The sequence below is a fragment of the Diabrotica virgifera genome, chromosome 9 (assembly GCF_917563875.1).
Source record: "Diabrotica virgifera virgifera chromosome 9, PGI_DIABVI_V3a".
In the NCBI taxonomy this organism is placed as follows: domain Eukaryota; kingdom Metazoa; phylum Arthropoda; class Insecta; order Coleoptera; family Chrysomelidae; genus Diabrotica; species Diabrotica virgifera.
This window is the reverse complement of record NC_065451.1, coordinates 17781550-17809549: the sequence shown is the minus strand read 5'-3', so window position 1 is coordinate 17809549 and position 28000 is coordinate 17781550. Positions and strand designations below refer to the sequence as shown.

Genomic DNA, 28000 nt, shown 5'->3' with positions numbered 1-28000 from the left:
AAATTCACTTATAGTCCAAGTAATGAAGCTTAAAATAGGACAAAACCTCGCAATTTTTACAGAATCGATCGATTTGTTTGAAAATTTGAGAATAAGTAGTGGATAGTCCAAGGATTAAAATCTATATTAGGCTTAAAGGCGCTTTCACCATGGGGTGGTTGCCACCCCATCTCGGTGGTGGAAATTTTTTATTTTATTTTGACCGCAAAAGTTGGTAAACACATTCATTCTAAGCAAAAACGTTCTATACATTTTTTTGATAAAAGTACAGTGGAACCCCGTTAACTCGGATTAATCGGGACCGCGGCCGATCCGGGTTATCGAAAATCCGGGTTAGCCGGAGAAAATGGTAAAAATTAATAAAATATGGTATGCTTACAGATAAACTCCGTTATAATTGTCACACAGACACTGGTAAACCACGTTCGCATTCCACACAAAACCACACATACAAAGCGTCGTCAAGAGTCTCATTCTTAGCTTTATTAGCTTTGCACCGATTGTCCAAACTGTCTTTTGTTATCATTTTGAAAAAAAATTCTTCGGTTTTAGTTCTATTTTTCTTCCAATCCGATACTGTAGATGTACCGACACCATATACTGCTGCAAGATTCACCTTTATCAATTCTACTTAATGCTTCTAGTTTCTTTTCCATTGTCACTACAACATTTTTACGTTTTGTTGCCTTTATAGACAAAAGACACGCACACAAAATCTGAATAGATTTACGAACGACAGAAGCGAACAATACGACTTTACTACACACAATACCGTCTCTGATGTCATATTATTTAATATCAGTGATGACTAAGACCATTGTTAAAAACAGAATTTTAATAGTCTTTTCTAAACAATGCTAAGACAGTTTCAAATAAATAAAGGATAATACAGGTGCCTGTTGTTTTCGATAACACGACAATGAATGTGGTGTGCCATGAGTCATTTTTACTATGGTATATGTAGTTCAAATTACACAAATACCCATTATCTCTCAAATATTATATTACATAGAGTTGGTACAAAACCTCGTGAACCTTGAAAATGCGTATGTATAACCGAAATAAAATGAAGCCAAAAACATACGACTATTTTATTTGCTGCGAATTGCGCGACAGGGTCCCATCTGCACCCTGATATTTCCAGTAATGTCGGATTCAATCGTTTCGTTCGTATATTGACGTCACCAAATGAATGAATTAGGTTCACGAGATTTTGTAACAGCAATACATTTTTATTGTTGAAATGTTTGTCTGATAAAAATCGGTCCGGGTTAGCCGGAGTTCCGGGTTATCGGGGGCCGACTTATCGGGGTTCCACTGTAGTGGAAAAAGCACACAACCCTGACGCACACCTCGACGAATCTCAATTTCTTCGGTTAACTCATTATCAACTTTTATTTTGCTGTTTGTCCCCAGTACAACCTGGATATGATGTTAACGTCGCGACTGTCGATGTTTTTGTTTCTTAGGATTTCATACAGTTTTTATTATATCTGACTTCATCGAAGGCATTCTAAATATCTATGAAACCTACATAGAGGTCTTGGTTTACATCCAAACATCTCTGCATTAACATACTCTCATTAACATAACAAGTATGTCGCACTTATGTCCTCTTCTAATTTATTAAATATTCTCTTTTGGATTATTTTTAAAAATACTTTTAATATGAGGCTCATCAATGCTATAGTCCTGTGGTCTGAACATTCTCTGGCGTTATTCGTCTTCGGGATTGTGACAAAAGTAGTGGGGAGCCATTTCTTTGGTACGATGCCTGTTCTATAAATTTTGTTAAAGAGGTTCACCATTATTTGGTGAACTGGTTTCACCATTATTTGGTATACTCGACAAGTGTGTCTTCCTCTATAAGTTCTGGTCCTGCAGCTTAGCCCCCTTTAGTGTTCCTTATAGCATGTTCTACCTCGCTTTTTAGGATTTTAGGCCTTGTTGTGTCGTCTGTAGGTTCTGCAACTTCTATTTCTGGTCTTTCGTCTTCAAACAGTTCTTCAATTTATTCTTTCCCTCTCTTCAGTTTTTCATTTAAATCTGTAATCATTTTACCTTTTTTGTCTTTTACGATGTATGCCTGTTTCACTCTTTTACCTGTTATTTCCTTGATCTTGTTATGCATGTTAAAATTATCGTACTTTCTTTCATATTTCTATTGCATCCTGATGCCGTTGACCACTTTGTTGGTTCCTCCGCCTTCGAGAACAATTTCTCAGTCTCAGGACAACAGAGCGCCTTGCCATTTACTAGCTCATCCGCCCGAAGCCGTCGGCCGGTAGATGGGGAATTACTTATATTGCTTATACCAGTAATCACTCGGTTACTAGAGGGTGTAGTAGAAGAAAATATAGTGACCCGTCTGCTTTCGGAAACCTAATCGCCATTCGGGGTCGGAAGAAACAAGAGTTAGCCAAGAGAGGCTGATAGGAAAGATTAAAGGCATTTCACTCAAGACAAGTTGAAAAAGAGTAAAATGTGAAGGCCCTTATGATGCGTCAGGTGCGTTTCATAAGCGTATGAGTATTGATTCACTTTGTGTTCCCGCTCATACCTCGTGGTGTTGACTACAGACTGTATGGCGCGTCCAGCGTGCCATAGCATGGAGGATGGGGTACACATTTTTACAATGTAGATATTTCAACTCCACGGCCTAACACAACAAGAAATTAAAAATGTGAAATATATTTCGAATGTACTTACGTAAACAAAGTGCTTCTTTATAAACGCTTTTTGTCTTTCTGAATTAACTGTAACAAAAACTTGACAACCGTAACTAAAAGCTATGTTCATTGCAGCAAAACCAACAGGTGAGCAACCTGAATGGATTAACACCGTGTCTCCATGCTTAACCCTTCCTTTGATTACCAACATGTAATATGCCTAAAACAAATACAAACTTAATAACCTAATATTAGGGGAGTCAAGATAGAAAGAAAACATGCATTGTTTTGGAATAATTCAAACAAGCTTATATTTTTCTATATCAATATATATTTCATATATAATCAATCTTATATTTTTTTATCATCAATTTAACGAAAAAAAGTTATTCTCCATAAAATACTCTGCATAGTCTAAAATCTAAAACTCAACCATCAGATATCAAATTTTATCAATTTTATACGAGATAATATGTCAAAAATATGAATTTCTTTAAAGGGTAAAGTACCTTTATATTCCAGAATATTAAAAATTGTTATTCTGAAAAGTTATTTGGAATTAAAAACTATGTTTTAATATACAATTACGTCCTTCAAATTGAAAAAGAGTTTTTTTAAATTTTTCTCAAATTACGCGATCATCATTTTATTACAATTATGATAACTATTTTATTATCAATTTTAGGAAAAAAAAGGTATTCTTTATAAAATGCTCTACCTGGTCTAAGATACAACCATCAGATATCAAAATTTTTCAATTTTACACGAGGTATTTAAAAAAGTATGAATTTCGCTTAAGAGTTAAGTGCCCTTATAGTGCACAATATTTCAATTAGAAGGATGTAATTAAACATTGAAACTTTGTTTTTAATTCCAAACAACTTTTCTTAATAACAATTTTCGCTATTGTGAAATTTAAAGGTACTTTGCTCTTGAGTGAAATTCATATTTTTTGACATACCTCGTATAAAATTAATAAAATTTGATATCTCATGGTTGCATCTTAGACTCTATATAATGCAGAGTAATTTATAAATTATAAAGATAACTTTTTTTCGTAAAACTGATAATAAAAAAGTTATCAATAGTTATCAAGTGAGAAAGGCACTCTTCCGAAACAGCTGTAGCCACATAGTTGTAATAAATTTTGTGGAAGTATAGAAAACAAACGTTTTCAGTGTTTTATTGTTACATAAAATGAACTTTCGTCAAGTAACTGTCGAATCTATCAAATACTATTTGATATGTTGTTTATTAAACATTTCTTAATGAAACTACAAAAAGTTCTATCTTGTTTGATTTTTTCCGAATCATAAATCTATATGCACTCCCCTATATATTAAAAACCTACTTAACAGTCAATGAAAACTTACAAAGTCTATACCATTTTATTTTTCTTGAATTTAAAATTTTGGTTAGACATGTACTCGTCCACATTTCTTGAGTTGTTGAGTTGTATATCGTTAACTTGCGTCTGTTGACTAGTTGGAAAAATGTGTATAGTTATGCCTGATAGCCACTTTTCTTTCTAGTATATAGACAGTTTTATTGCCTAGACTACGCACCATTTTCAAATCTCCATTTATAATTAAAATATCTGGGTGTAATTATCTTAAGAGTGCATCAAACCAGTGCAGCTACAATCCATTTTTAAGCACCTCTTTGGAATGTTCATATTACTCTTCGAGTAATTAGTTTTAGGTAATTAGTCTGGCTAAAGATATAAATAATCAAACACCTCAGAATTAAATTCATTTCATAGTTTACTTTGACGATGTCTGCTGACGTGAATTTATAGTTGTGTGATCGATAACTCGCATTTAATTGCGATAAGTCTAATTAATTTATTCAAACAAAAATATAGAAAGATTTTTTCCTGTTATTGTAACAGTTTCAAAAATCAAAATGTATTCTTTTAACTTCGACAAAGATAATGTAAATCTAGTAAAAATTCCGAAATTATACCATTTAGGTATAGGCAATATTACACGAAAAATAATGGGTATGTCTTAAGGACTTATACAAAAGATAAAAAATTTACTTACAAGGTGATCTATTTAAAATATGAAAATTCCATAGATTTCTAAAATCTGAAAACAATGTAAATACGATCATAATATTTACCGTGTCACGAGGTCCTTACACACCAAAATCTATAAAAATCGTGCAAACCCCTTTCGAGATAATTGAAGCGGTTCTATACTTAAAACGGGTCTATCCCAAAATCCCGACAGCCACAATCCCGACGGCCAAAATTCCGACACGCCAGAATCCCGACAGGCCAAAATCCCGACAGACCAGAATCCCGAAAGCTTTGATAAGTTTCTTTTTAACATATAATTACATTTATATGGCCATCTGTTTTTATATTTTGTTACTAAACAGAAGTATGTACCATTTATAATGAAATAACTTTCTAAATAAAATTTCTAACATGGGTATATGAATTAAATTATTTTTTTTTTTGCCAATATATAGTCCAATATTATATGTACAAATAATCAAATCCTGAATTCAAGTTTACTTTCATAATATAATAGATATTATCATGTCACTTACAACCTTCCATTTCAGTAAGTGTCCAGAAAGCCACTGCGCATCCGCTAGGAAAAATATTCTAATTCGGATTTTTTGCACAATCTTACTCAAAAAGGACTCCTTTTAACAAATTTCCATGTTGCCAGGACCAAAAGGTGGTCAAAAATTTTTTAAACGTTTTTTTTTTGTTTTTTCCTAAAATTATTTTTATTGCATGGAAAAAAGTTTTTTTAGGTTTTTTGGATCATTCCAAATAGAAAAGGTCTTTAGTGACTTTTTTCTAAAAATGATAGTTTTTGACATATAAGCGATTAAAAATTGAAAAATTGCGAAATCGGCCATTTTTAACCCTCAAATACTATGTGAAAAACTGAAAATTTGAATATTGCCAAGGTAGGTAGATATTCTTTAAACATCGATTGATGAAATCCCGAAGAGTTTTTTGCAATACAATATTCAAAACTCCTTTGTTTTTTAATTGCGAATCAAGCGTGCTCGACACTATTTTCCATCGACAGTATGGTGCAAATGAAAGGAATAATAATAGTAATAATAATTTATTCAACAATAATAGGTATAATATTTTTAGATATTTACAGCTAAAGTAAATAAATTAACCCGAAGGTCTCCGAGAGGTGTGGATACACCTGTTTCGGTAAATAGGATATAAAATAATAAATAATAACATATTAACGTAAATAACATAAATAACATAAATAGCAACATAATACAATATAATATAATACAATAAATAGATAGGTACGTTTTTTAATTGTAAATACACAGTTATGTTTTAGTAAATATGATACGTATAATAAATAATATAATCCCCCGATAGTGGCTGCAAGACTTTGACGTGAGTTCGGGGGCTTAAGCTGACAGTTTAGATAGGGCTGTAGTCTGGTGTAGGAAGTGGAACAAGTATGCATGTGTGAATGAATAGGATCTCCCTAATAAGGAGCTCTCCGCTGAGTGTAGGTACTCCCTATAAACGGGCTAGGCCTGATGAATGGGAAGTATGTAAGGATGTGAAACGACCTTGCTAGATCAGTTCCTGTCACCACTTGGTTCTCTGGGGTATCTGGGAATCTCTCTTAGGTAGTCTAGACACTAGAAGTGGGCGAACTGCTTCAGCGACCAAGAAGCAGCCTACCCCAAACCTACCCAAGCTAAGGTGGATGGTAATCGTGCCGATGGCTGGATGGCCACAGGGTGTATGTGGTCGTGAACGATCCCCTTGGGGTACCAGGCGAAACCCCATTGCATATAGCCTTCCTCTGGTAATGCGGGGCTCTTCCAGGGGTGACAAACCTTTCCCTAGCTACTCGTGGGAACATCATGGACTCAAACAACAAACTAACAATAACAAACAAAAAACCAAAACCAAATCCCGAGGCTGAACCAAAACGTTCACCTCAGCTGGAGGCCGCGGTTAAGGACGGACAGCAATGTTCACCTCGAGCTTCGGCCCCAGCAGAGGCCGGACAAGGATCACCTCGGGAAAATCGGCAAAAGCGCCGATTTGCAAACTTAGTGGCGCCGAGCTAAAAAGAAGGAGGAAGGCCAGAGAGGCGGCGGGGAAGGAACCTACGGGAGCCACCCATCCCTCTCCAGCCTCCAAAAACAAAGGTGAGGTGCCCGCATCGGAAGCTGTCAACAGTTCCACCTCCAAAAGAGGACAGGAACTGACAGCCCCGGTGTGAAGCGCCTTCACCCAAGCACTTCCACGGAGAGCACGCCGCAGAAGCACAAGAAGGTACGCAGCGGTGGAAACACCACTGCCCCTTCCTTCGCGGAAAGCTTCGCGGAAGCCTCCGTAACACACCTTAGGGTAGCTATCATAGATAAGGTAAACCCGTACGGCAAGGTTTCTGCCGACCGGGAAAACGGGAATAAATTCGTTATTTCGAAAATCGGCGACTTTAAGGAAAAATCCCGAAACAGGTCGATTTTTATTTTTAAGTTATGATATTGTGGCATATATGGTATACTAGTGACGTCATCCGTCTGGGCGTGATGACGTAATCGATGATTTTTTTAAATGAGAATAGGGGTCGTGTGGTAGCTCGTTTGAAAAGTTCTTCAATTCTCCATCAAGTAGTGTAAACATTTACATAATTTTTTATACAGGGTGTCCTTCTACTTCTTTTTTGTCAAATAATTTAATTTAATAAAAATTTTTTGGACACCCTGTATAAATAATTATGTAAATGTTTATATTACTGAATAGAGAATTGAAGAACCTTTCAGATGAGCTAGCACACGACCCCTATTCTCATTTAAAAAAATCATCGATTACGTCATCACGTCCAGATGGATGACGTCACTAGTATACCATATACGCCACAATATCATAACTTAAAAATGAAAATCGACTTGTTTCGGGATTTTTCCTTAAAGTCGCCGGTTTACGAAATAACGAATTTATTCCTTTCATTTGCACCATACTGTCGGTGGAAAATAGTGTCGTGTACGCTTGATTAGCAATTAAAAAACAAAGGAGTTTTAAATATTGTATTGCAAAAAACTCTTCGGGATTTCATCAATCGATGTTTATAGAATATCTACCTACCTTGGCAACATTTAAATTTTCAGCTTTTCACATAGTTTTTGAGGGTTAAAAATGGCCGATTTCGCAATTTTTCAATTTTTAATCGCTTATATGTCAAAAACTATCATTTTTAGAGAAAAGTCACTAAAGACCTTTTCTCTTTGGAATGATCCAAAAAACCTAAAAAAACTTTTTTCCGTGCAAAAAAAATAATTTTAGGAAAAAAACAAAAAAAACGTTTAAAAAATTTTTGACCACTTTTTGGTCCTGGCAACATGCAAATTTGTTAAAAGGAGTCCTTTTTGAGTAAGATTGTGCAAAGAATCCGAATTAGAACATTTTTCCTAGCGGATGCGCAGTGGTTTTCTGGACTACATTTATATTATAAAATGAAGTGTTTAATGATTTTTTCTTTTAAAATACATAATAATTAGTACCCGTACTTATTAGTAAGTAATTAATTTTTCAATTTCAATACTGTATAATATGATTTGGTATTGAATTTGAAAAGGAAACAATAAATATTCAAAATGTAGTGGTCGGGATTGTTGCATGTCGGGATTTTGGCCTGTCGGGATTCTGGCGTGTCGGGATTCTGGCGTGTCGGTGTTTTGGCCCTCGAGATTTTGGCTGTCGGGATTTTGGCTGTCGGGATTTTGGGCGCCACCGACTTAAAACTCACCCTGTAGAATGTGAATGAAAAGAAAAACAAAAGCATTACTTAAAAGTGTACAAAAAGGGCTTTATTTGTGTTTTTTAAAGGTTTTTAGGTGCTTTTAAACATATATATGTTACCGTTAAAACCCGATTTCAGTTAAAACCCGAATTTACTAGGAAAAACTAGTTTTAACTATGCGCTTTAGACAATTCTAATTTTAACTAGTCAAAACTAGATTTGACTGCTACATTCAGTTAAAACTAGAAATCCCGAACGGATTTCATTTAGAGTAGTTTATAAGGGTGAAGTCGAGTTCGCTCCGCTTCGTTCAGGTATATTTTAGAAGGATACGAATTGGCTCCCGCATTAATGCGGGTAGGCTCTCATATAATCGCGGAAACATTAGACATTGTTGCCAAATCGTGTAATATTTATACTGCTTAGGAAATTTACATAGTGATATAGACTTTTTATAGTAAAATTATACTTTTAGACAAATACTTTTAGAGTTTGTTTTAGTTCAACATTGGCATATGTGGCAATTTTAACACAAATTATCGGTGTCGGCCGGTATGCGCTCGACCGTTTTGTGCTCTTACCTGAAATCAGCCGGTTTGCGCTCTACACTCTAATACCCGAAAGTTAAGTTAGGACCGAAGGGTTAGGTCTTCCTCCTTTCCCATAGATATTTCTAGGAAGGTACCTGTTTCTAACAAAAAGAGAAAATTTGAAAGAAGTGACAACGCTGGGTGATATTTTCAACATGTTTAGGTAAAATAAATTTTGTCTATGGGAGCCAATTCGGACTCTACCTTTTTTAGTTCAGGTAAAATTCTTACCATTGGGAGCGAACTCGACCCCGTCCGTTTATAATAGTTCAAAGTAGCTGTTTTGGAATTACTGGCGAATACCAGTTAAAATTGTTAAAAGAAACAAGTATGTATTACGGCTTGTTCGGGGTGGGTAGTGTTAATGACGAAGGCGGCCGGTCGGTAGCAAAGTAGTGTGTGAAACTGTTGATTGTTTTGCATCGTTTTTATTGGTTATATTACACCACTGTGTATTATTCACCATTAGTGATAATATCGAAGATCGGATTGAGAGCAGAGATACAAGAACGTGAAAAGAACCTATTTTGGAAATGATTTTACAAATGGAAGAGACAGAGAAGAAAGAAAGTCACTACAATGTTGGGACCAAAAGCATATTATAATAAATTAATGGTCGAAGTACAAGATGCGGAACTATCTGCCAAGAAAACACCAATACAAAATCGAAGACTGAAATGATTTAGAATTGTTGAAGTTGGCGAAATAAAAAAGTTAGCTTCTAAAATTGATCCCATCAAATATTATGTACCTGTCGAAAATATTTTTGGCATAATTGAAGCAGCCCATGTTGCTATTTTTCATGGAAATCGGGATAGGTTGAAGGCTGAAACCGCCAGGAAATAGGCAAATTTAACTTTTTATTAATATGATCAATACTTTTATACCAATTTGTGAAACCTGCCAACGAAAGAAGAGTAAAAATATAAAACGAAGGTCTTGTGTCCAAACCTATATTGCATGCAGAAATAAATAGTCGCTTTCAGGTAGATTTGATCGATATGCAATCACAAGAGAATCGCATATAAACTTCACTAAATGAAATCCGTTCGCGATTTCTAGTTTTAACTGAATCTAGCAGTCAAATCTAGTTTTGACTAGTTAAAACTAGAATTGTCTAAAGCGCTTAGTTAAAACTAGTTTTTCCTAGTAAATTCGGGTTTTAACTGAAATCGGTTTTTACGGTAACATATACACTGGAAAACCACGATTATTTCGCTCATTCAATTTTTAAATTTTCGCAAAAGACATGTAGGCCTGGATCCCGTGTACTAAAGAAACGTTTATTAATAGCAAGCTGAAAATGTGTTAATAGCTTAACGGTGTCTAGTCGGACAAACTTAGATGTACGGGAACACTGTGTATAGGATTATCAGCATCCAAAATAAGACATATTCATTTAATTTTTAAATGTCTTACAAAACAAACATCACGTTTGTTGTTAAATAATTAAGGTGACACCGATTACTCAACCAAGTGCACTACTTTCAATAACGCTTTGTCAGCTATTCAATATTATTCTTAATTCACGGCCAAGCCGAGTCAGCATTAAAAACATCAACACTTTTCTAGTTTATTTATAGTTACAGCAAAGCATCGTGGATCATTCTTTTATCCATTATCATTCGTGATTCAGATACCTGATTAGATAGTTAGACCTCAAACGCACCAACTAGTTACTGTGGTATTTATAGTTGGTAAATAAATAAGTATTCAGCAAATAGTGTCTACTTCATTAACCCCTATCATAGGGGGTAACTACCCCCACTAACCTAGGATGTTCCTGAGGGTGGAGTACCACCATAACTGGAACAGGGGAAGTTTTAATTGGGGAACGTGATTTTAATTGTGAAACGTGTCATCTTGACAAGTTTATGATTGTGAAAAATAGGAAGCTTTATATAATATATGAAAAAAAAGTTAAAATTTATTTATTCTTCTTTAAAATTTAAAAAAGTATAAAAGAAGTACTTACAGAAGTATATGCATGTGGTGCTGTAGCAGCTGATTCGAAGTTCCATCCTGCAGGTATGTTCCAAGTAAAGTCATCGTCAACAATAAGCTTCGAATTTTCTTTATCCAAATATGCCAAACCCATAACTCTTTCGCCATTCTTAGCTAGACCAGCATAATCAATATTTCCGATTTCGTTTTTGTCCTTATTATTCGGGGTTAAAGCCTCATCTTTCAGGTTCACTCCCAGATAACTTATCGAGTTGTTTTCTAATATAGGTGCATCGGACTGCCTGCGTGATATTATGTCAAATTAGATTATTTATTTATTAGACAATTTCTAGAATGAGGAAGGTACACTACGTAAGAAGGTACAAAATAAATCTTGCAAGCTTATAAACTACCCACTTCGTATTTTGGAGCTAACCGAGTCTCACAAAGACTGAGTATTCGGATTAAAACAGGATGATTTGGGGTTATATATAGAAGAATTTGAAACGCATAAACCAGTGTTTCCATGTAGGCAATTTGATTGTTAAGGGGGGCAATTCGAATATGGACTCGACACAAGATTAACCCTTTCCTTCCGGGCCATTTAATTGCAATGCTAGATTTCGGTGAAGAATATTAAAATCTCTATTTACTTCGCATACTTCAACTAATAATCGTATCTTTGAGGCTAGTTATCAGATAGGAGAGAATTTAACAAAACAGTCAATATCGACATTTCCTAAACGGTTCTTGTAAAAGATAACAAAGATGTAAAAGCTATGTCAGTAAAATACTGTTAGTGGAAGAATAGACGAAGTGGGTGAAGATATTGAAAAACAGCTTGTTGAAAAGCTGAAAAGATGAAATTTCTCAGTGCAAATGGCTGATTTAACTTTGAAAAATATTGAGACAGTATTGATAACTTACATCTTGTGCTGCTGATGGATTGATGGGCAAGAGAATGGCTGCTTAAAATTCATGAAAGATGCGAATCCAGGAACGATTCTTGTGCATTGTGTTATTTATAAGGAAATCTTGGTAGCTCAAAACATCTCACCTGTTCTAAATAAAGTATTCATTACATTCCGTAATAAAGTGTGTTAATGATATTAAATCTAATTAAATGTGAGCATCTCTTTAAGCTATTTTGTGGAGAACAAAATAAAGACCACGTGAGACATTTACTTCATACTGAAGTAAGATGACTATCGGAAGGGAGCTGCTTGAAAATCTTTATGGACTGTTTGCTTCTGTTAATGATTGTTTAAATGACAAACCTGAAATGAAGTATCTGTTCACAATCGGTGGTAAAGCATTTGTGAATTATTTAGTGGAAATCTTTAAAACCGAATGTATTAAATATGCAACTATTTTTGGTTTCATTACCCATATTGAGTTATGTCAGAAACATACTAACAACAAAACCTTTGAACAGTTTCAGTGGCTCCAAAAATGTGAAGTAACTGATACCTCTTTACTTGTTATTAGCGTTACCAGGTGTCCCGATTTGCGCGGGACGTCCCGATTTTCAGGGGTCTGGGGACGCGTACCGATTTGTACCTGATCGGGACACTAAATGTCCCGATTTTCACCCACGAAAACCAATTTCAGGAGGACTTGCAGTGAATTTTATAAATATGTATGTTATAAAAACAAGGCACTTATAAAAGCGGCAAAATCGAATAAAAAATATAATTTTAATAAAAAATAAATAATTTACTTAATCTACGATTTTTTTTGTAATTTCGTCTGATTATTATTTTTATGTAGGATTAAATACAGATTATAGAAACACCTAGTAGTCCAGTAAATGAACGGGAAATACGGCGATACCGTGTAATTTTCAGGATCAACTCCAAATTGCATGAAAATTGGGACGGCTTGTGCCGTTGGTTGCTTTTACTCGGGGGGTAACAGTTATCCCTAGTTGGGGGTGAAAAAACGCGCGTTTAAAATAAGTCCGGATTTAATAATAGTTAATACTTTTCGAGTTATTTAAGATTGAAAATGTTTATTTTTCGACAAAAAAATCACGTTTTCTTGCTATTTTCACAAATAACTCAAAAAGTAAGTATTTGATCGAAAAAAATGTTCTTAACAAAAATGTAGCATAATATAAAAAAAATGAAAAAAATTGTGAACTCGTAAAGTCTATAGACCCAGCAGAAGCAAAGTTGTAGCTCATGAAAAATACGTTCTTATTCGTCAAATTTCATATCAAATATTTCCACGTGAAATAACCAAGAAATGAAGCACTTTCCGGGAAAAACCAATTAAAACTTTTTAATAAAGCTTTATTTTTATGTTTTAAAAATGTTTCTAGCACCAAAACTAAGCGAGTTATGCTCAAAATCAAGTTGACTCCTTTTTTTTTGGTAAAAAAATCCTGAGAATCTCCCCCTACTTAGTACCCCAAATGAAATTAATCGCTACCGCTTTAAAAACAATTTACTTCACGTATTTCGTGTATTTTGTACATGATTGAAAGGGCCACTAATCACGAGGAAAATATGAACAGCCATATTTGAACCAATTTTTGTCTTACAGAAAAACAAAATGAATCTATCATATTTATAAAAGCAAAACCTACCTACTTTTTACTCCTTGAGATTTTTAGTGTTCCTAATACTTTTTAAGTTATTTTGAAAAAAAAAGCATTTTTCAATATTTTAGGAAAATTTTTTTTTACTATAAAACAATTTTTTTCAAAACTAAGCACTCCCAACCGGTAAACCTTACAGATCGTATAAACAATACACATATAAAGTAAATGGTAAAGCGGTAACGATCAATTTTATTTACGGCGCTAAATAGGGGGAGATTTTCACGATTTTGTTTACCAAAAAAAGGAGCCAACTTTATTTTGAGCGTAACTCGCTTAGTTTTAATGCTAGAGACTTTTATATAAAACAAAATTAAAGATTCTTTTAAAGACTTTAAAAATTTTTAATAGGGTTTGCCCGAAAATTGCTTAATTTTTTGGTTATTTCAAGTTGAAAAATTCGATTTGGAATTTGACAATAAGAATGTAATTTTGATGAGCTACAACTTTGCTTTTACTGATTTTATAGGCTTTCTGAACATACAATTTTTTTTGCTTTTTTAAAAGCTACATTTTTGCTAAGAATATTTTTTTCGATCAAATTACTCGAAAAGTATTGACTTAGTTTAAAAATTATATAGAAGAAAACTTCTTTAGAGTCAGTCAGTTGATCCATTTTGAGACTTATTTTAAACACGCGTTTTTTTACCCCCGAGAAGGGGTAACTGTAACTGTCACCCCCCAAGTAAAAGCAACCAACGGTACAAGTTCAGCTTTGATGTAGACAGTAAGTAGAACCTAAAACCAGATATTCATGGAATTCGGAGTTGACTCTGAAAATTACACTCCAAAGCGGTCATTTGCTGGGCTATTGTTGTTTATTTGTCCCGATCTACAACCCTGAAACCCGATTTGTTTTTGCTTATGTACCGATTAAAACCAAATGGGACCTGGCAACACTACTTGTTATTGTCAATCATCACAATATTCTATTAATATAAAACAAATTGATTTTCCAAGATGGCTGATGCAGCCAATATTCGTGGATTTGTCTGATATATCAAATATGCAGTATTAAGAAGGACTCGCAGAATTGCAAAATGATGCGTCAGTTTTTATTTTATAAAAACTGACTGATTTACTGGTAAAGGAAAATTGGTTGGACATAACAAAACGTGGAGGCTGAAGCTAACCTAATTCGAACCTTATATAAAATATCTGTCCAGCAAGCAGCAAAAATCAAGCGCAAGGATCTCACTAAATTAAAGTAGGAAAACTTATTAATTTATTAGTAGGAAAATTGATTAAAATTATTGGGAATTTGGATTCCTGTTTTGAAAATTTAACTGTGTTTCGTTAACAATTTACTACTGATTTCTTCCTAAAATCTATCATTAAGTTTAGTAGGTCAATAATCAAATTTTTTATATAAAAACTATTGTTACATAGGGGAGATTAAGAATTTTATAAAGGCAAAGGTGGGGCACGGCACAAAAAAGGTTGGGAAACACTGGTATAAACTATCCATTTTATCCATTATATTTTAACATATCGATGGTGAAAGTTCCCAACCTCCTATGCCAATTTTTGGCTATTTTGTTTTGTTACTCTAAATTAACCCTTATCCGGGCAACACATTTTACTTACGTAACCGGGCAGCTCGGGTCCGTTGGGCCCACCACTGTTCTTGAATGTACTATTCATATTTACAGAATATTTCTAATATTCTTTTTTGATTTTTCATTAAAGTTAAATTTAAATTGTCTAGATTAAAAAAAAGGTGCTACTATAGTATTCGGTCTACCTCGAGAGTGCGATCTACCTGAGAGTGTGATCTGCCTAGTCCAATAAAGGCATATAGCTCTCTAGAATCGCAATATTTCCAGTTCTCTATGCCCAGGACTTTTTCGGCTTCTTTATTTGTACACTTCACTATTTTGTTCACAATTTTTTCGACCACAAACAAACAAAAGGAATCAACAGGATCATCTATACTTTAACCAGGGGCTAACATTACTTTGTGCCCTTTGCTTTTTATGTCGCAGCATCGCATACGTCCTGTCAATTGTGGTTGACTCTTCCAGTTAATTCCATCCTTAGTTTCAAAAATTACACACACTGAAATCTGGAAACTTGTAGCTACACATTCTTCTTCATTATCACTAATACTAATTTCTGATCATCCTCTTCACTTGCTTCCGAAAGATGATCTTCAATTTCAGAGTCACTTTCAATTCCACCTACTTCAGGAGATTCTTCGTCATCAGAATCCCATTATTAGCAATATCCTGCAGTTCTGCAGCTGATAATGGTTTTTGGGACATTTTATTCGCACTATCTACTTTCACTGTAATTCAATATAATTTTAGGAGCTTAGTTGTCGACACTAACATCGATATCAAACGACTGATAGCAGATGCATTATTTGTTTTAAAATATGTATAAGTACCTACCTAACAATATTATTGCATTCCAACAATGATTATCAGTTCTTAAAATTCATTTAGAGTAGATATAACAGATATTGTAAGCATCTCTTTGATGTTCACATTAAAGAGATGTTTTAATTGTTTGTTACACGTTTATGCTTTATTATTATATTTCCGGAATCATAAAAGTCGTTTAGATAATTCACAAAAACATTACCTAACTGCCAGATTAACTTTTATAACAAAGATTTAGACTTTACGTATAAATACAAATAGGGTCCGACGGGCCCGTGTTACCCCTTTACGTGACAAAATTCTTTCAACGCAATAATTTCAAAAATGTTAATGAATATTTTGAATGGCTCATGACTATGTTGAAGTCAACAAACATTTTCTAAACAAATTCAGTGATGCATAAAATTCAAAAATTTTTTTTTATCAGTTTATGATAAAAGAATTGGCGTCTCGGGCCCGTTGGACCCATCTTGCCCGGATAAGGATTAAAGAAAATATGTATTTTTACTGTTTACAAGCTCCTATGTAATTATTTCATTAATTAGTTTATAGATGGCCATATATGAAACAACGACATGGGAGCTTGTAAACCAGGGGTTCCCAAACTTTTTTGTACCACGCCCCCTTTTGTTGGAATGAAAGCTTCTCGCGCCTCCCCTTTACAATAAATTGTATGCGCCTAAATAGGAACAAAATCAAAACAAATAAGTATTAGCTTGAAAACAAAACATTTATTTATTCTGTCATAAGATACTATAATATCAGTTTCCATAAAATACAAAAATTATTAATACAAGAAAAATATATTAGGTTGGTTAGTGAGATGGATGTGCTTTCATTTTATTTACTAGTATGCCTATTCGTGGCTGAGTTTTAGTAAGCTCACAGCACAAGTCACTAGCAACATCAAGTTTATACCGATACTTTGTTTTAATTGCCACAAGTGTTGAAAATCACACAAATAGTTACTTGAAAAAGGCAAATATAAATGAAGAGCTTCCCGTGATACACTAAGATACACTTTGAAATATTTTAACCAAAATGAAGGTTTGTCCATTATAGCAAAGTATTTGGCAGAGGAATCATTCAAAAAATCATTTGGATTTATTTGCAAAGCATCTTCTTGAAGTGATTCAGGCAGGGAGTCTATGTTGACATGGATTGAATCAGTTGACATGGAATGGATTCTGTAAATAAAATTGTCACAAGTGTTTGGGAAGTATTTCGGAACTCTTCAATTAGGCTCTCCAAATGGTTTGATATTTGGATTTTTAAACTTGGTCCTTCATAAATGTCCTTGAAGCGTGTTTCTTCTGAGATTGGCTCTACTTTAGAGAAATTTGAATAATTTCAGGGGTTTGCTGATATTTTACGCCTCCAAAGTTGAGTAATTAAGCCTCCATCACAATGAGTAACTACTATATTTGAGTTTCCACCCTGCAGTTTTAGGTGAAGGCTGTTCAACGAGTCAAAGATGTCTGACAAATAGGCCAATATTACTTGGGTACAATGTTTTTTGAAGGCCATGTTTAGCTCATTTTGCTTTTGATGTTCCAAGGTGATTACTTCATCTTAAAGGTCAAATAATCTTGCCAACATGTTTCCTTTTAATAGCCATCGTACTTCTGTATGAAGTAGCAGTGTTTTGTGATCACTTTCTAAATTTTCAGGACCAATAAATCCTTATGCAGTATACTGCAGTGTGAACAATCGGGGACTCAGGAAGGTCGATGACACCAGAGTTTTAAACAGTCGAGTATTTAACACACTGTTTTTTATGTACTTCACTACTTTAATACACAACTTTAAGACATCCCTAAGTTCATTTGGAAGGGTTTTTGCTGACAAGGCTTGTCGATGTATAAAACAATGTATCCCAATCACATCAGCATTTTTTTCTATTACTAATTACAAATAGCCTGAACGAAAACGAAGCATTGAAGTTGCGCCATCTGTACATAAACTGATCAGTTTTTGCCAAGATAGTTCATGTTTGTCAAAAAACTCTCACACTGCTTTCATAACATTAACAGCTTTTGTCGTGGTTTCCAGTCTCCAACTCTGTAGAAAAGAGTAGCTCGTCCTTCATTCTTTCGTTTTGAATATACCGAACATAAACAATTAACTGATAACATTGTGTTATGAATATGATAATATGATAATTATATGTTAGTACTCTCGTCTAGCTGAATAGCAAAAAATGGCGATTATTTTACTGCATCAACTACCTGGTTTTGTATGTCTTCGGTCATATATCATCAATGCGGCGTTTCACAGTATTGTCAAAAAGAGGTATTTGAGATAACTTTTGCTTACTCTGCGTTACCAGATACAGTTTAACAAGCGGTTAATTTTGAATTTTAGAAAAATAACTAAATTTAATTTAATGTTCAACTTGTCTCGCGCCCCCCCTGATATGTCCTCACGCCCCCCAGGGGGGGCGCGCCCCCCAGTTTGGGAACCACTGTTGTAAAGTAAAAATACATATTTTTCTTTAATTTTAGGGTAACAAAACAAAATATCTAAAAATTGACCATCGATATCCATTTTGTGCATATGGATCAAAAGCAGATAGGTCTGGATCCCGCGTATGAAAAAAAAGTTGATTAATAGCAAGCTAAAAATTTGTTAATAGCTTAAGGGTGTCTAGTCGGACAAACTTTGATATATGGGAACACTGGAACAGGGGCAGTTTTAATTCTGGAACAGGTTAAAAATTTGAAACGGTCAGACTACGAAAACGGCACATTTATTTTGTCCGACAGAATAGACTTAAACTCTCCGAACAGAGATTAAACTCTCATGCAAAAATCAGACTGCTATTTATCACCTGTCATAATTCCTGTCATTTGACATATTCTACATGTTCCACTCATTAAAACGCCCATTTGGTGATAAATAGCAGTCTGATTTTTGCATGAGAGTTTAATCTCTGTTCGGAGAGTTTAAGTCTGTTCTGTCGGACAAAATACATGTGCCGTTTTCGTGGTCTGACCGTTCCAAATTTTTAACCCGTTCCACAATTAGAACTTCCCCTGTTCCAGTGTTCCCATATATTAAAGTTTGTCCGACTAGACACCCTTAAGCTATTAACAAAATTTCAGCTTGCTATTAATCAACTTTTTTTTCATACGCGGGATCCAGACCTAAGAAGTTAAGGATTAAGATTTGCGAAAAACTACCCATCAAGTTAAACCACTTTGATTAAAGTCAAACGTAGTTATAGGGATTAGAGAAATGAAGTAATCAGTCTCAGTTATTAGATCCAGTTAGAAGACTTAAATTAATACAATACATAACAAACGGCCTTTAGATAGTCTACCTGTCTATAAGTTTCTCGTTTTGATTGCCCAAGTCCAAAGGCATATACGTCCACCATTGACCCTTATTCAAAATCATAAGCGAAATATCTCGTTTGACCACCTCGTTTACCCGATCTGGAGTTTTGTCTAGATTGTAGAAGATTCGTACGTTCTCCATGTTTGGTAATGCTCTGATGCCTTCGATGAAGTCGATAAAGCCTTCAGATGGGACTGCAGATGTTGTGAGTAAAATAGGTATTTGCTGTTTACTGGATTCCTTGGAGAACTTGAGCAGTTCGGATACCCATGAAATCGATTTCTTCTGAAGGTCCGAAAGACTTATTGTTGGTTCCTTTATGTTTATTATTTTTGGCTTCACACCAGTCACCTGTAAACAAACACCAACGTTAGAAATTAATTATATTCTGTAGATTCTTTATCATAACAAAATAACAAAACTGCACGTCTCTAAAATATTACTCACAAATGAGTTAAGTTAAGCAACTTGGAGTTCGGTAATTGTAACTTTTACTATAGGATATAGCATACTTTTTGTTAAAAAAATGGTTTGAACAACCAGTCAAGCTTGATAAAGAGGTCAAAAGCTCTACAATTACTTTTATATGCTGCAAATAGCGGCGATATCGTGATATAAACAACAAATAATCAAATTACCCTATCTACACATCTGCGGATGCAAACGCAGATGCCGTCCGCGGACACGTCTGCCGATGTGTAGAAGATTAGGGTTGCATCTACAAGTAAAAGAGCAACAAGAGAACGGGCTATTTCTCCATGTAAAATCCCATAAGAAATCGCTAAGTTCCATTCTGCTCGTTTTTTGAGCGTTTTGTGGTGGCGGCACGATGGCTCGTCGGATCGTGACGTGTGAGGGCTCGTTGAGAAGAGGAGAGGGTTGTGAATATGCTAAGACCGGAACCATTTGTCAACTGATGACGTCTAGACGCTAACAGAATGGTACAGACGACCACAGAGGATACCAGAGACATACAGACGTCATCAGAGACACGTTAGCAGAAGGCACAGACGACCACAGAGGGTACCAGAGACATACAGACGTCATTAGAGACACGTTAGCAGAAGGTACAGACGACCACAGAGGGTACCAGAGACATACAGACGTCATCAGAGACACGTTAGCACAAGGCACAGACGACCACAGAGGATACCAGAGACATACAGACGTCATCAGAGACACGTTAGCAGAAGGCACAGACGACCACAGAGGATACCAGAGACATACAGACGTCATCATAGACACGTTAGCAGAAGGCACAGACGACCACAGAGGGTACCAGAGACATACAGACGTCATCAGAGACACGTTAGCAGAAGGCACAGACGACCACAGAGGGTACCAGAGACATACAGACGTCATCAGAGACACGTTAGCAGAAGGCACAGACGACCACAGAGGGTACCAGAGACATACAGACGTCATCAGAGACACGTTAGCACAAGACACAGACGACCACAGAGGATACCAGAGACATACAGACGTCATCAGAGACAAATGGTTCCGGTCTTAGCATATTCGCAACCCCCTCCCCTTTTCAACGAGCCCTTACACGTCACGATCCGACGAGCCATCGCGTCTCCACCACAAAACGCTCAAAAAACGAGCAGAATGGACCTTAGCGATTTCTTATGGGATTTTACATGGAGAAATAGCCCGTTCTCTTGTTGCTCTTTTATTTCTACAACGTGTTTATTCGTTACAATTCACATAATTAAATCACTAAATAAACAAAAAACATGACAATTCTGAAAGGAATCCCGTATTTGGGAAAGAAAAATCCTAGGAAGGATGCTTGATGAAGCAGCAGGACAATAATCGATAAGAACTAACAAAAAGCTCAAAGAACTATATCCAGATGCTAACATAATTAAAGAAAAAAGTCCAGCAGACTCCAATGGGCTCGACACCTCAGAAGACATTCTGACGAAAGAATAGTGAGGTTGGTCTGGAAATAACTGAAAGAACACGTGGACGACCTCGTCTCCAGTGGCAAGATAATATACCAGGAGACCTTAAAACTATGGGCGTGGAGAATGGGATGGAGATTTCTCAAGATAGAAAGGAATAGTTAGAATAGGAATGTTGTCAAGACGATTAAACCCCACGAAAGTTGGTAACGCCTCGGAGTAAGTAAGTAAGTAAATTCTGAAAACAACCGTTTACCCAGCACTTTCTTCTCTGAAAATACCTTCCCTTGTAGGACACCAGAAATGCCACCACCAAAACTCATCCAGTACGAGCAAAACAATCCAGTGCCACCATCCACATCAATTAACTATGTCCCAAAGAAGTGACAAAGTTGCTGACACGACTGCAAAAACACCAACCAGAAAAAACATACCAACCAATTCTGTCCAAAGGACAATGATGATTTCAATTCAAGCTACCACAAGTCTTCCAGTAGCTGCAGCCAAGTTGCTGTAGCCAACAATATGGTGGTAAAAACTACACAGTTCTAAAGGAAAGATATACATAAAGTAACCTGGGTGTCAAATGACGAAATCACACGACACCAGATAGACCACGTGCTTATTGACGGAAGACACTCTAGCAATATCGTCGGCGCACAGAGTCTGAGGGGAGCAGAAAGTGACTCTGACTACTTCCTGGTCAGAATAAAAATGAGAACAAGGCTTAACACGAGACATCCAAAGCAACGCCAACAAGAAAACAGATGGGACATTTGAAGGCTCGATCTACCTGATAATGAACGCCAATATCAGTCACTGATCCAAAATAAATTGCAGGCACTGAAAGAAGAAGAAACATCAACACCAGAATTGACCATAGACCAGAAATGCCAAAATATAACGAACGCCATAGAAAGCGCTGCAGCGGACACTATAGGGAAAGAAAGGAATAACAAGAAGAAAAACCAGTGGTTTGACCAGGAGTGCGAACAAAGCTTGCAGCAGAAAGCAATCAAGAGGCTGGAGTTACTAACACGACCTACAGAAGAGAACAGGGAAGACTACAACAGAGTAAGGACTCAAACGAGAAGACTTTTAAGAAAAAAACAGAAACAGTACCTAGAAGCACGAATACAGCAACTCAAGGAGGAACATAGAACCGGTCAGTCTAGGCAGTTTTATAGGGACCTAAAAACAATGACTAGCAACACGACCAACAGCCGAAGATTTATAAAAGACGATGCAGGACATTTGCTCACAGACGACGAAGAGATAAGCCGCCAATGGAGAAAGTATTTTGAGCAACTCTTAAATACAGAAAACCCCACAACGACAGGGCAACAAAGACAGTACCAGTTAGCCGAACCTGAAATACCAGGGCCCACACTAGCTGAAGTAAAGTCCGCAATTTCGTCCCTAAAAAACCATAAAGCCCCAGGCCCAGACGGCATACAGGCAGAACTACTAAAAAAAGGGGGAGAAAAACTACATCTTGAGATATATCATCTTATAAGAGAAGTCTGGGAAAGACAATAAATACCGAAACACTGGCATGAAAGCCTTATAATACCTATTCACAAGAAGGGAGACAAACAAATATGTCGGAACTATAGAGGAATATCGTTAATCAATACAACATACAAAATTATATCCATAATACTGTTTAGAAGACTAACTCCATACGCAGAAGAAATAATAGGCGACTACCAAAGCGGATTCAGACCGGGAAGGTCGACCATAGACCAGATCTTCGTCCTACGCCAGGTGTTGGAAAAAAACTGGGAATTCAACCGCGATGTACACCAAATCTTCGTGGACTTTAAACAAGCTTACGATTCTGTTAACAGAGAAGCATTGTGGGAGACTATGGTAGAAATGGGAGTACCTGGAAAGCTGGTACGATTAGCACAGGTGAGCACGGAGAACGCTTCTGCACGAATCAGAATTGGCAGCACCACGTCGGAGGAATTTCTCATTGACACCGGGCTTAGACAAGGACATCCTCTCGCCCCCTGCTGTTTAACTTCGCACTGGAGCATGCAGTAAGGAAAGCTCAGCCATAACTAACAAACGGATTTGCCGCCCAAGGATCAAAAATACTATTGGCCTTTGCCGATGACGTGGACACAATTGCACAATCCATCAGAGATGAAAAGAAGTTTTCACCCTATTCGAGAACGGAGTCAAGGAAGTTGGTTTTAAGGTCAACGACGACAAGACCAAGTACATGGTGGTTACGAAGAACCTAAGACCAAGGGTTAGACAAATCGTAACAATTAATGAATACAACTTTGAAGTCGTCAAAGAATTTAAGTACCTGGGAGCGATCATAACATCTGAAAATAAATGCCAGGATCATTGCAGGAAAGAGGGCATATTACTCATTAATGACCCTACTTAAATCAAAAATACTCTCAAGGCCAGCAAAAATAAGAGTATATAAGACAATAATTCGTCCCATAATAACGTATGGAAGCGAAACATGGACTCTGAACCAGCGGGAAACGACAAAATTACTGGTACTTGAAAGAAAGATACTGCGGACTATCTATGGGTATTGCAGAGAACAGACAACAGGAGAATGGAGAAGAAGACACAATGATGAACTCCAGACAATAAATGGAGATGAAAACATAGTACGCTACATTAAAGCAAACCGAATACGATGGGCGGGTCACGTGCTAAGATCGAGTGACGAAAGACTTCTGAACGCCACATTCTGGGAAAGGCCCGATGGCAAAAGGTCAGTTGGTCGCCCAAGAAAGAGATTGAAGGACGCAGTGGCCCGTGATCTACGCAAAATGGGAGTACAGTAATGGGAAATAGCTGCTCAGGACCGACAACAATGGAGGGAAATAGTAAACGCGGCCAAGACTCACATAGAGTTGTAGAGCCAAATGATGATGATGACGATGATGACACGTCTTCCTGACGAGAAGTGAAACATCGAAACACGTGTAGGAGAAAGATGCTACATTATAAAAGAGACCAATATATGTTACCAATAAATTGAATTTTAACTTTTTTTAAAATTTTTTTATTAGGAAGATGTTTCAAATAATATCTATCGATTCTCTTCAAATAATATCTATCGAGATGTGTTGGATATCAACACTTGTACTTAGATGGATAACATCTTAAAGAGTTCTAAAGACATAAATGTCAACACTACAAAGGTTTTTTTAAACTACGTGAAAATTTCGATACCGTTATGTAGTTGTCGTTTTACTTATTCCTTACCTTTTTGCAGATCATATAATGATCTTGTCCAACTCTGAAGTAAGCAACTCTGGCAATTGCGGGATCTAGTTGTTGGGTTCGATCCACTTTAGCCAATAGGAAGGCAGTATCACAGTTCTTTATTACCTTTATAATTTCCTTGCTTACAACATCATTGATAATAATCAGTTTGGCAAACGTGTCGATAGTGTTAAGCTGTCTAATCTCCCTTACTGGAAGATAGTTAATCTAAAACAAAAACGTTAAGTTTAAAATATTACCAGAGAACGGCAGTTCTCGCCAGTGGCGCTACACGGGACACTATATATACACGAAATTTTCGATTTTCTAAATCTGACGGAATTGAGAATTATACCAACTTCTATCTTAAATTTCAGGAAAAGACTCACCCATTCATATACCAAACATCCATTTTGGTCCAAGGGTGTGGATTTTACGGCCCTTCCTAGTTAGGGCCTGTTTTTCGTTATCGTCCCCAAAACTCACAAAAGTTTTGAAAATTTAAGTCCGACCTTTGCGGCTTCTAATAGTACTGATCATTACCTCTCCAACGCTTGTCTAATTTTGAAAATCGGTTATACCATTCAAAAGTTACGGAGCTCAGAAATATGACTCAATTTCTATTTAAAAAAGGGAAAATGTTTGTGGATATGTATGTATGTGGCTGGAAAAGTTAAACCGATACCCCAGGCTGTGGGTGAAAAATAGGTCGATTTCAGGATATAATTCAGGAATTTTTGAAACCCATCAGGTGTTGTAAAGGACGATGCCAGGAATAACTTATACTAAAATGTAACCAAAAATATTGTGCGCTTTTTTTTATATTGCGATTTTCATTTGTTAAATTTGCAATTTTTAAAGATTTTTAATTTTGCAGCTTAGGATATTGATTTTAGAGAAAACCATTTTAATAGAAAGTTGTAGTAAATTAAAAAACCTACAATTTGAGGTACAGTAAGTTTAATTTGGTTAATTGGTTATTGCAAAACAGCCTGCGAAAAGTTCAAAATGGCCGTTTTTTACAATTGCATTATTTATTGTACAAATAATTTTTTTTATTTTTTAAAGCTTTAAAATGAAGATCTTTAAATTCCAAACATAAAAAAAATTGTAAAGCCAGATTAACGAATTCGTTGCTTAGATATTATAAATTGTTTATCCTAAGAGGTCAAATGTCGAAGGCTATAATTTTTTGAAAAAAAATCGTAGAGAGTTGGTGAAACATCCAATCTCCTTCTAAAGAGTTATATTTTCATATTCTGATGTAAATAAATGCGTAAAACATTTTTAAACCTCTAATTTTTGGGTTTGAATATAAGGGGGCAAATTTCGTTATAAACATTTAGAGCTGAAGCGGCCCTGTACATCCTATGAGTTTCTAACTTACAGATTATTGTTGCTGAAGATGAAACGACGATTTATAAAAAAATAAAAAATTTCTACGACTAACTGAAGCCGAGATAATTTTTGGGTTTGAAAATAAGGGGGCAAATTTTGTTATAAACATTTAGAGCTGAAGCGGCCCTGTACATCCTATAAGTTTCTAACTTAAAGATTATTGTTGCTGAAGACAAAACGAAGATTTATAAAAAAATAAAAATTTTCTACAACCAACCGAAGCCGAGAAAATTGTTTTTTTGTCTTAAGTCGTAGTGCTTTTATTTATAACAATTAAGAAATTATTTTACAGTCATTGACTAAAGAAAAACTTATATTATCTTAAAATAAAAATTATTATAAAATTTAATTACATTTAATTCTTAAAAATTATTTTTAACATCGGTGCTTTTTCGAGGGCCGAATTTTGCAAATCGCCCGGCTGGCTTCAAATCCGCGCGGTCGGAAAATTTTTACGTAACTTGTATTAAATTTTGACAGAAAACAATTAAATAATATTACCATTATAATATACAGTCTATTTACCACACTATTTGTTTTTCTTGATAAACTTTTATATGTGAAATTTCATTTCTAAAGAAATAATATTACAAAAATGATACATATATTATATGAAATATATTTTTAATTTTTTCATTGTTATATAAATATAATAATAATAATGTTACTTCTTACTATAATATACAATATAAAACTTTTTCTTCTTGTAGTGACTATTCTTTTTGGATTTCACAGATAAAAGTTTATCAAGAAAAACAAATACAGTGGTAAATAGACTGTATATTATAATGGTAATATTATTAAATTTTTTTCTGTCAAAATTTAATACAAGTTACGTAAAAATTTTCCGAGCGCGCTGATTTGAATCCAGCCGGGCGATTTGCAAAATTCGCCCGCTTGCAAAAGCACCGATTTAAAAAATAATTTTTAATAATTAAATGTAATTATATGTTATAATAATTTTTATTTTAAGATAATATAAGTCTTTCTTTAGTCAATGACTGTAAAATAATTTCTTAATTATTATAAATAAAGGCACTACGATTTAAGAAAAAAAACCATTATCTCGGCTTCAGTTGGTTGTAGAAAAGTTTTATTTCTTTATAAATGTTCGTTTCGTCTTCGGCAACAATAATCTGTAAGTTAAAAACTCATAGGATATACAGGGCCGCTTCAGCTCTAAAATGTTTATAACGAAATTTGCCCCCTTATTTTCAAACCCAAAAATTATCTCGGCTTCAGTTGGTCGTAGAAATTTTTTTATCTTTTTATAAATCTTCGTTTCATCTTCAGCAATAATAATCTGTAAGTTAAAAACTCATAGGATGTACAGGGCCGCTTCAGCTCTAAATGTTTGTAACGAAATTTGCCCCCTTATTTTCAAACCCAAAAATTAGAGGTTTAAAAATGTTTTACGCATTTATTTACATCAGAATATGAAAATATAACTCTTTAGAAGGAGATTGGATGTTTCACCAACTCTCTACGATTTTTTTTTTCAAAAAGTTATAGCCTTCGACATTTGACCTCTTGGGATAAACAATTTATAATATCTAAGCAACAAATTCGTTAATATGGTTTTACAATTTTTTTTATGTTAGGAATGGAAAGATCTTAAATTTAGAGCTTTAAAAAATAGAAAAACATTATTTGTACAATAAATAATGCAATTGTAAAAAACGGCCATTTTGGACCTTTCGCAGGCTGTTTTGCAATAACCAATTATATATATAATCTTTAGACCTTCTACCCTCTCGGGCAATAACCAATTAACGAAATTAAAGTTACCATAGCTCAAATTGTAGGTTTTTTAATTTACTACAACTTTCTATTAAAAAATTTTTCTCTAAAATCAATATCCTAAGCTACAAAATTAAAAATCATTAAAAATTGCAAATTTAACAAATGAAAATCGCAATTAAAAAAAAGCGCTCAATATTTTTATTTACATTTTAGTAGAAGTTATTCCTGGCATCGTCCTTTACAACACCTGATGGGTTTCAAAAATTCCTGAATTATATGTGTATGTGGGGTTATAATAATATTTGGAAAAACTTTTCCAAATAACTCTTATCGATATCTGTAACGCGAAGCAAATCGAATCGCATATCGAAAATTCACTCTGTTTGTGGATTCGCAGTAGGCCGCGTTTAAAA

General features: G+C 35.1%; 1 protein-coding gene across 2 annotated transcripts in view; it reads right to left on the bottom strand.

Annotated features, from left to right (window-relative positions):
• The window catches only part of LOC114328490 (fatty acid synthase), a 147638-nt gene that overhangs the window by 61101 nt on the left and 58537 nt on the right, over positions 1–28000 (bottom strand). For both annotated transcript variants that reach the window (XM_050661743.1, XM_050661742.1), the window contains exons 15-18: positions 24447–24674; positions 19277–19644; positions 11000–11270; positions 2710–2889 (exon numbers count right to left, since the gene is read on the bottom strand). In XM_050661743.1, the coding sequence (XP_050517700.1) occupies positions 2710–2889; positions 11000–11270; positions 19277–19644; positions 24447–24674 (1047 nt within the window). The remainder of the gene's footprint in view (positions 1–2709; positions 2890–10999; positions 11271–19276; positions 19645–24446; positions 24675–28000) is intronic.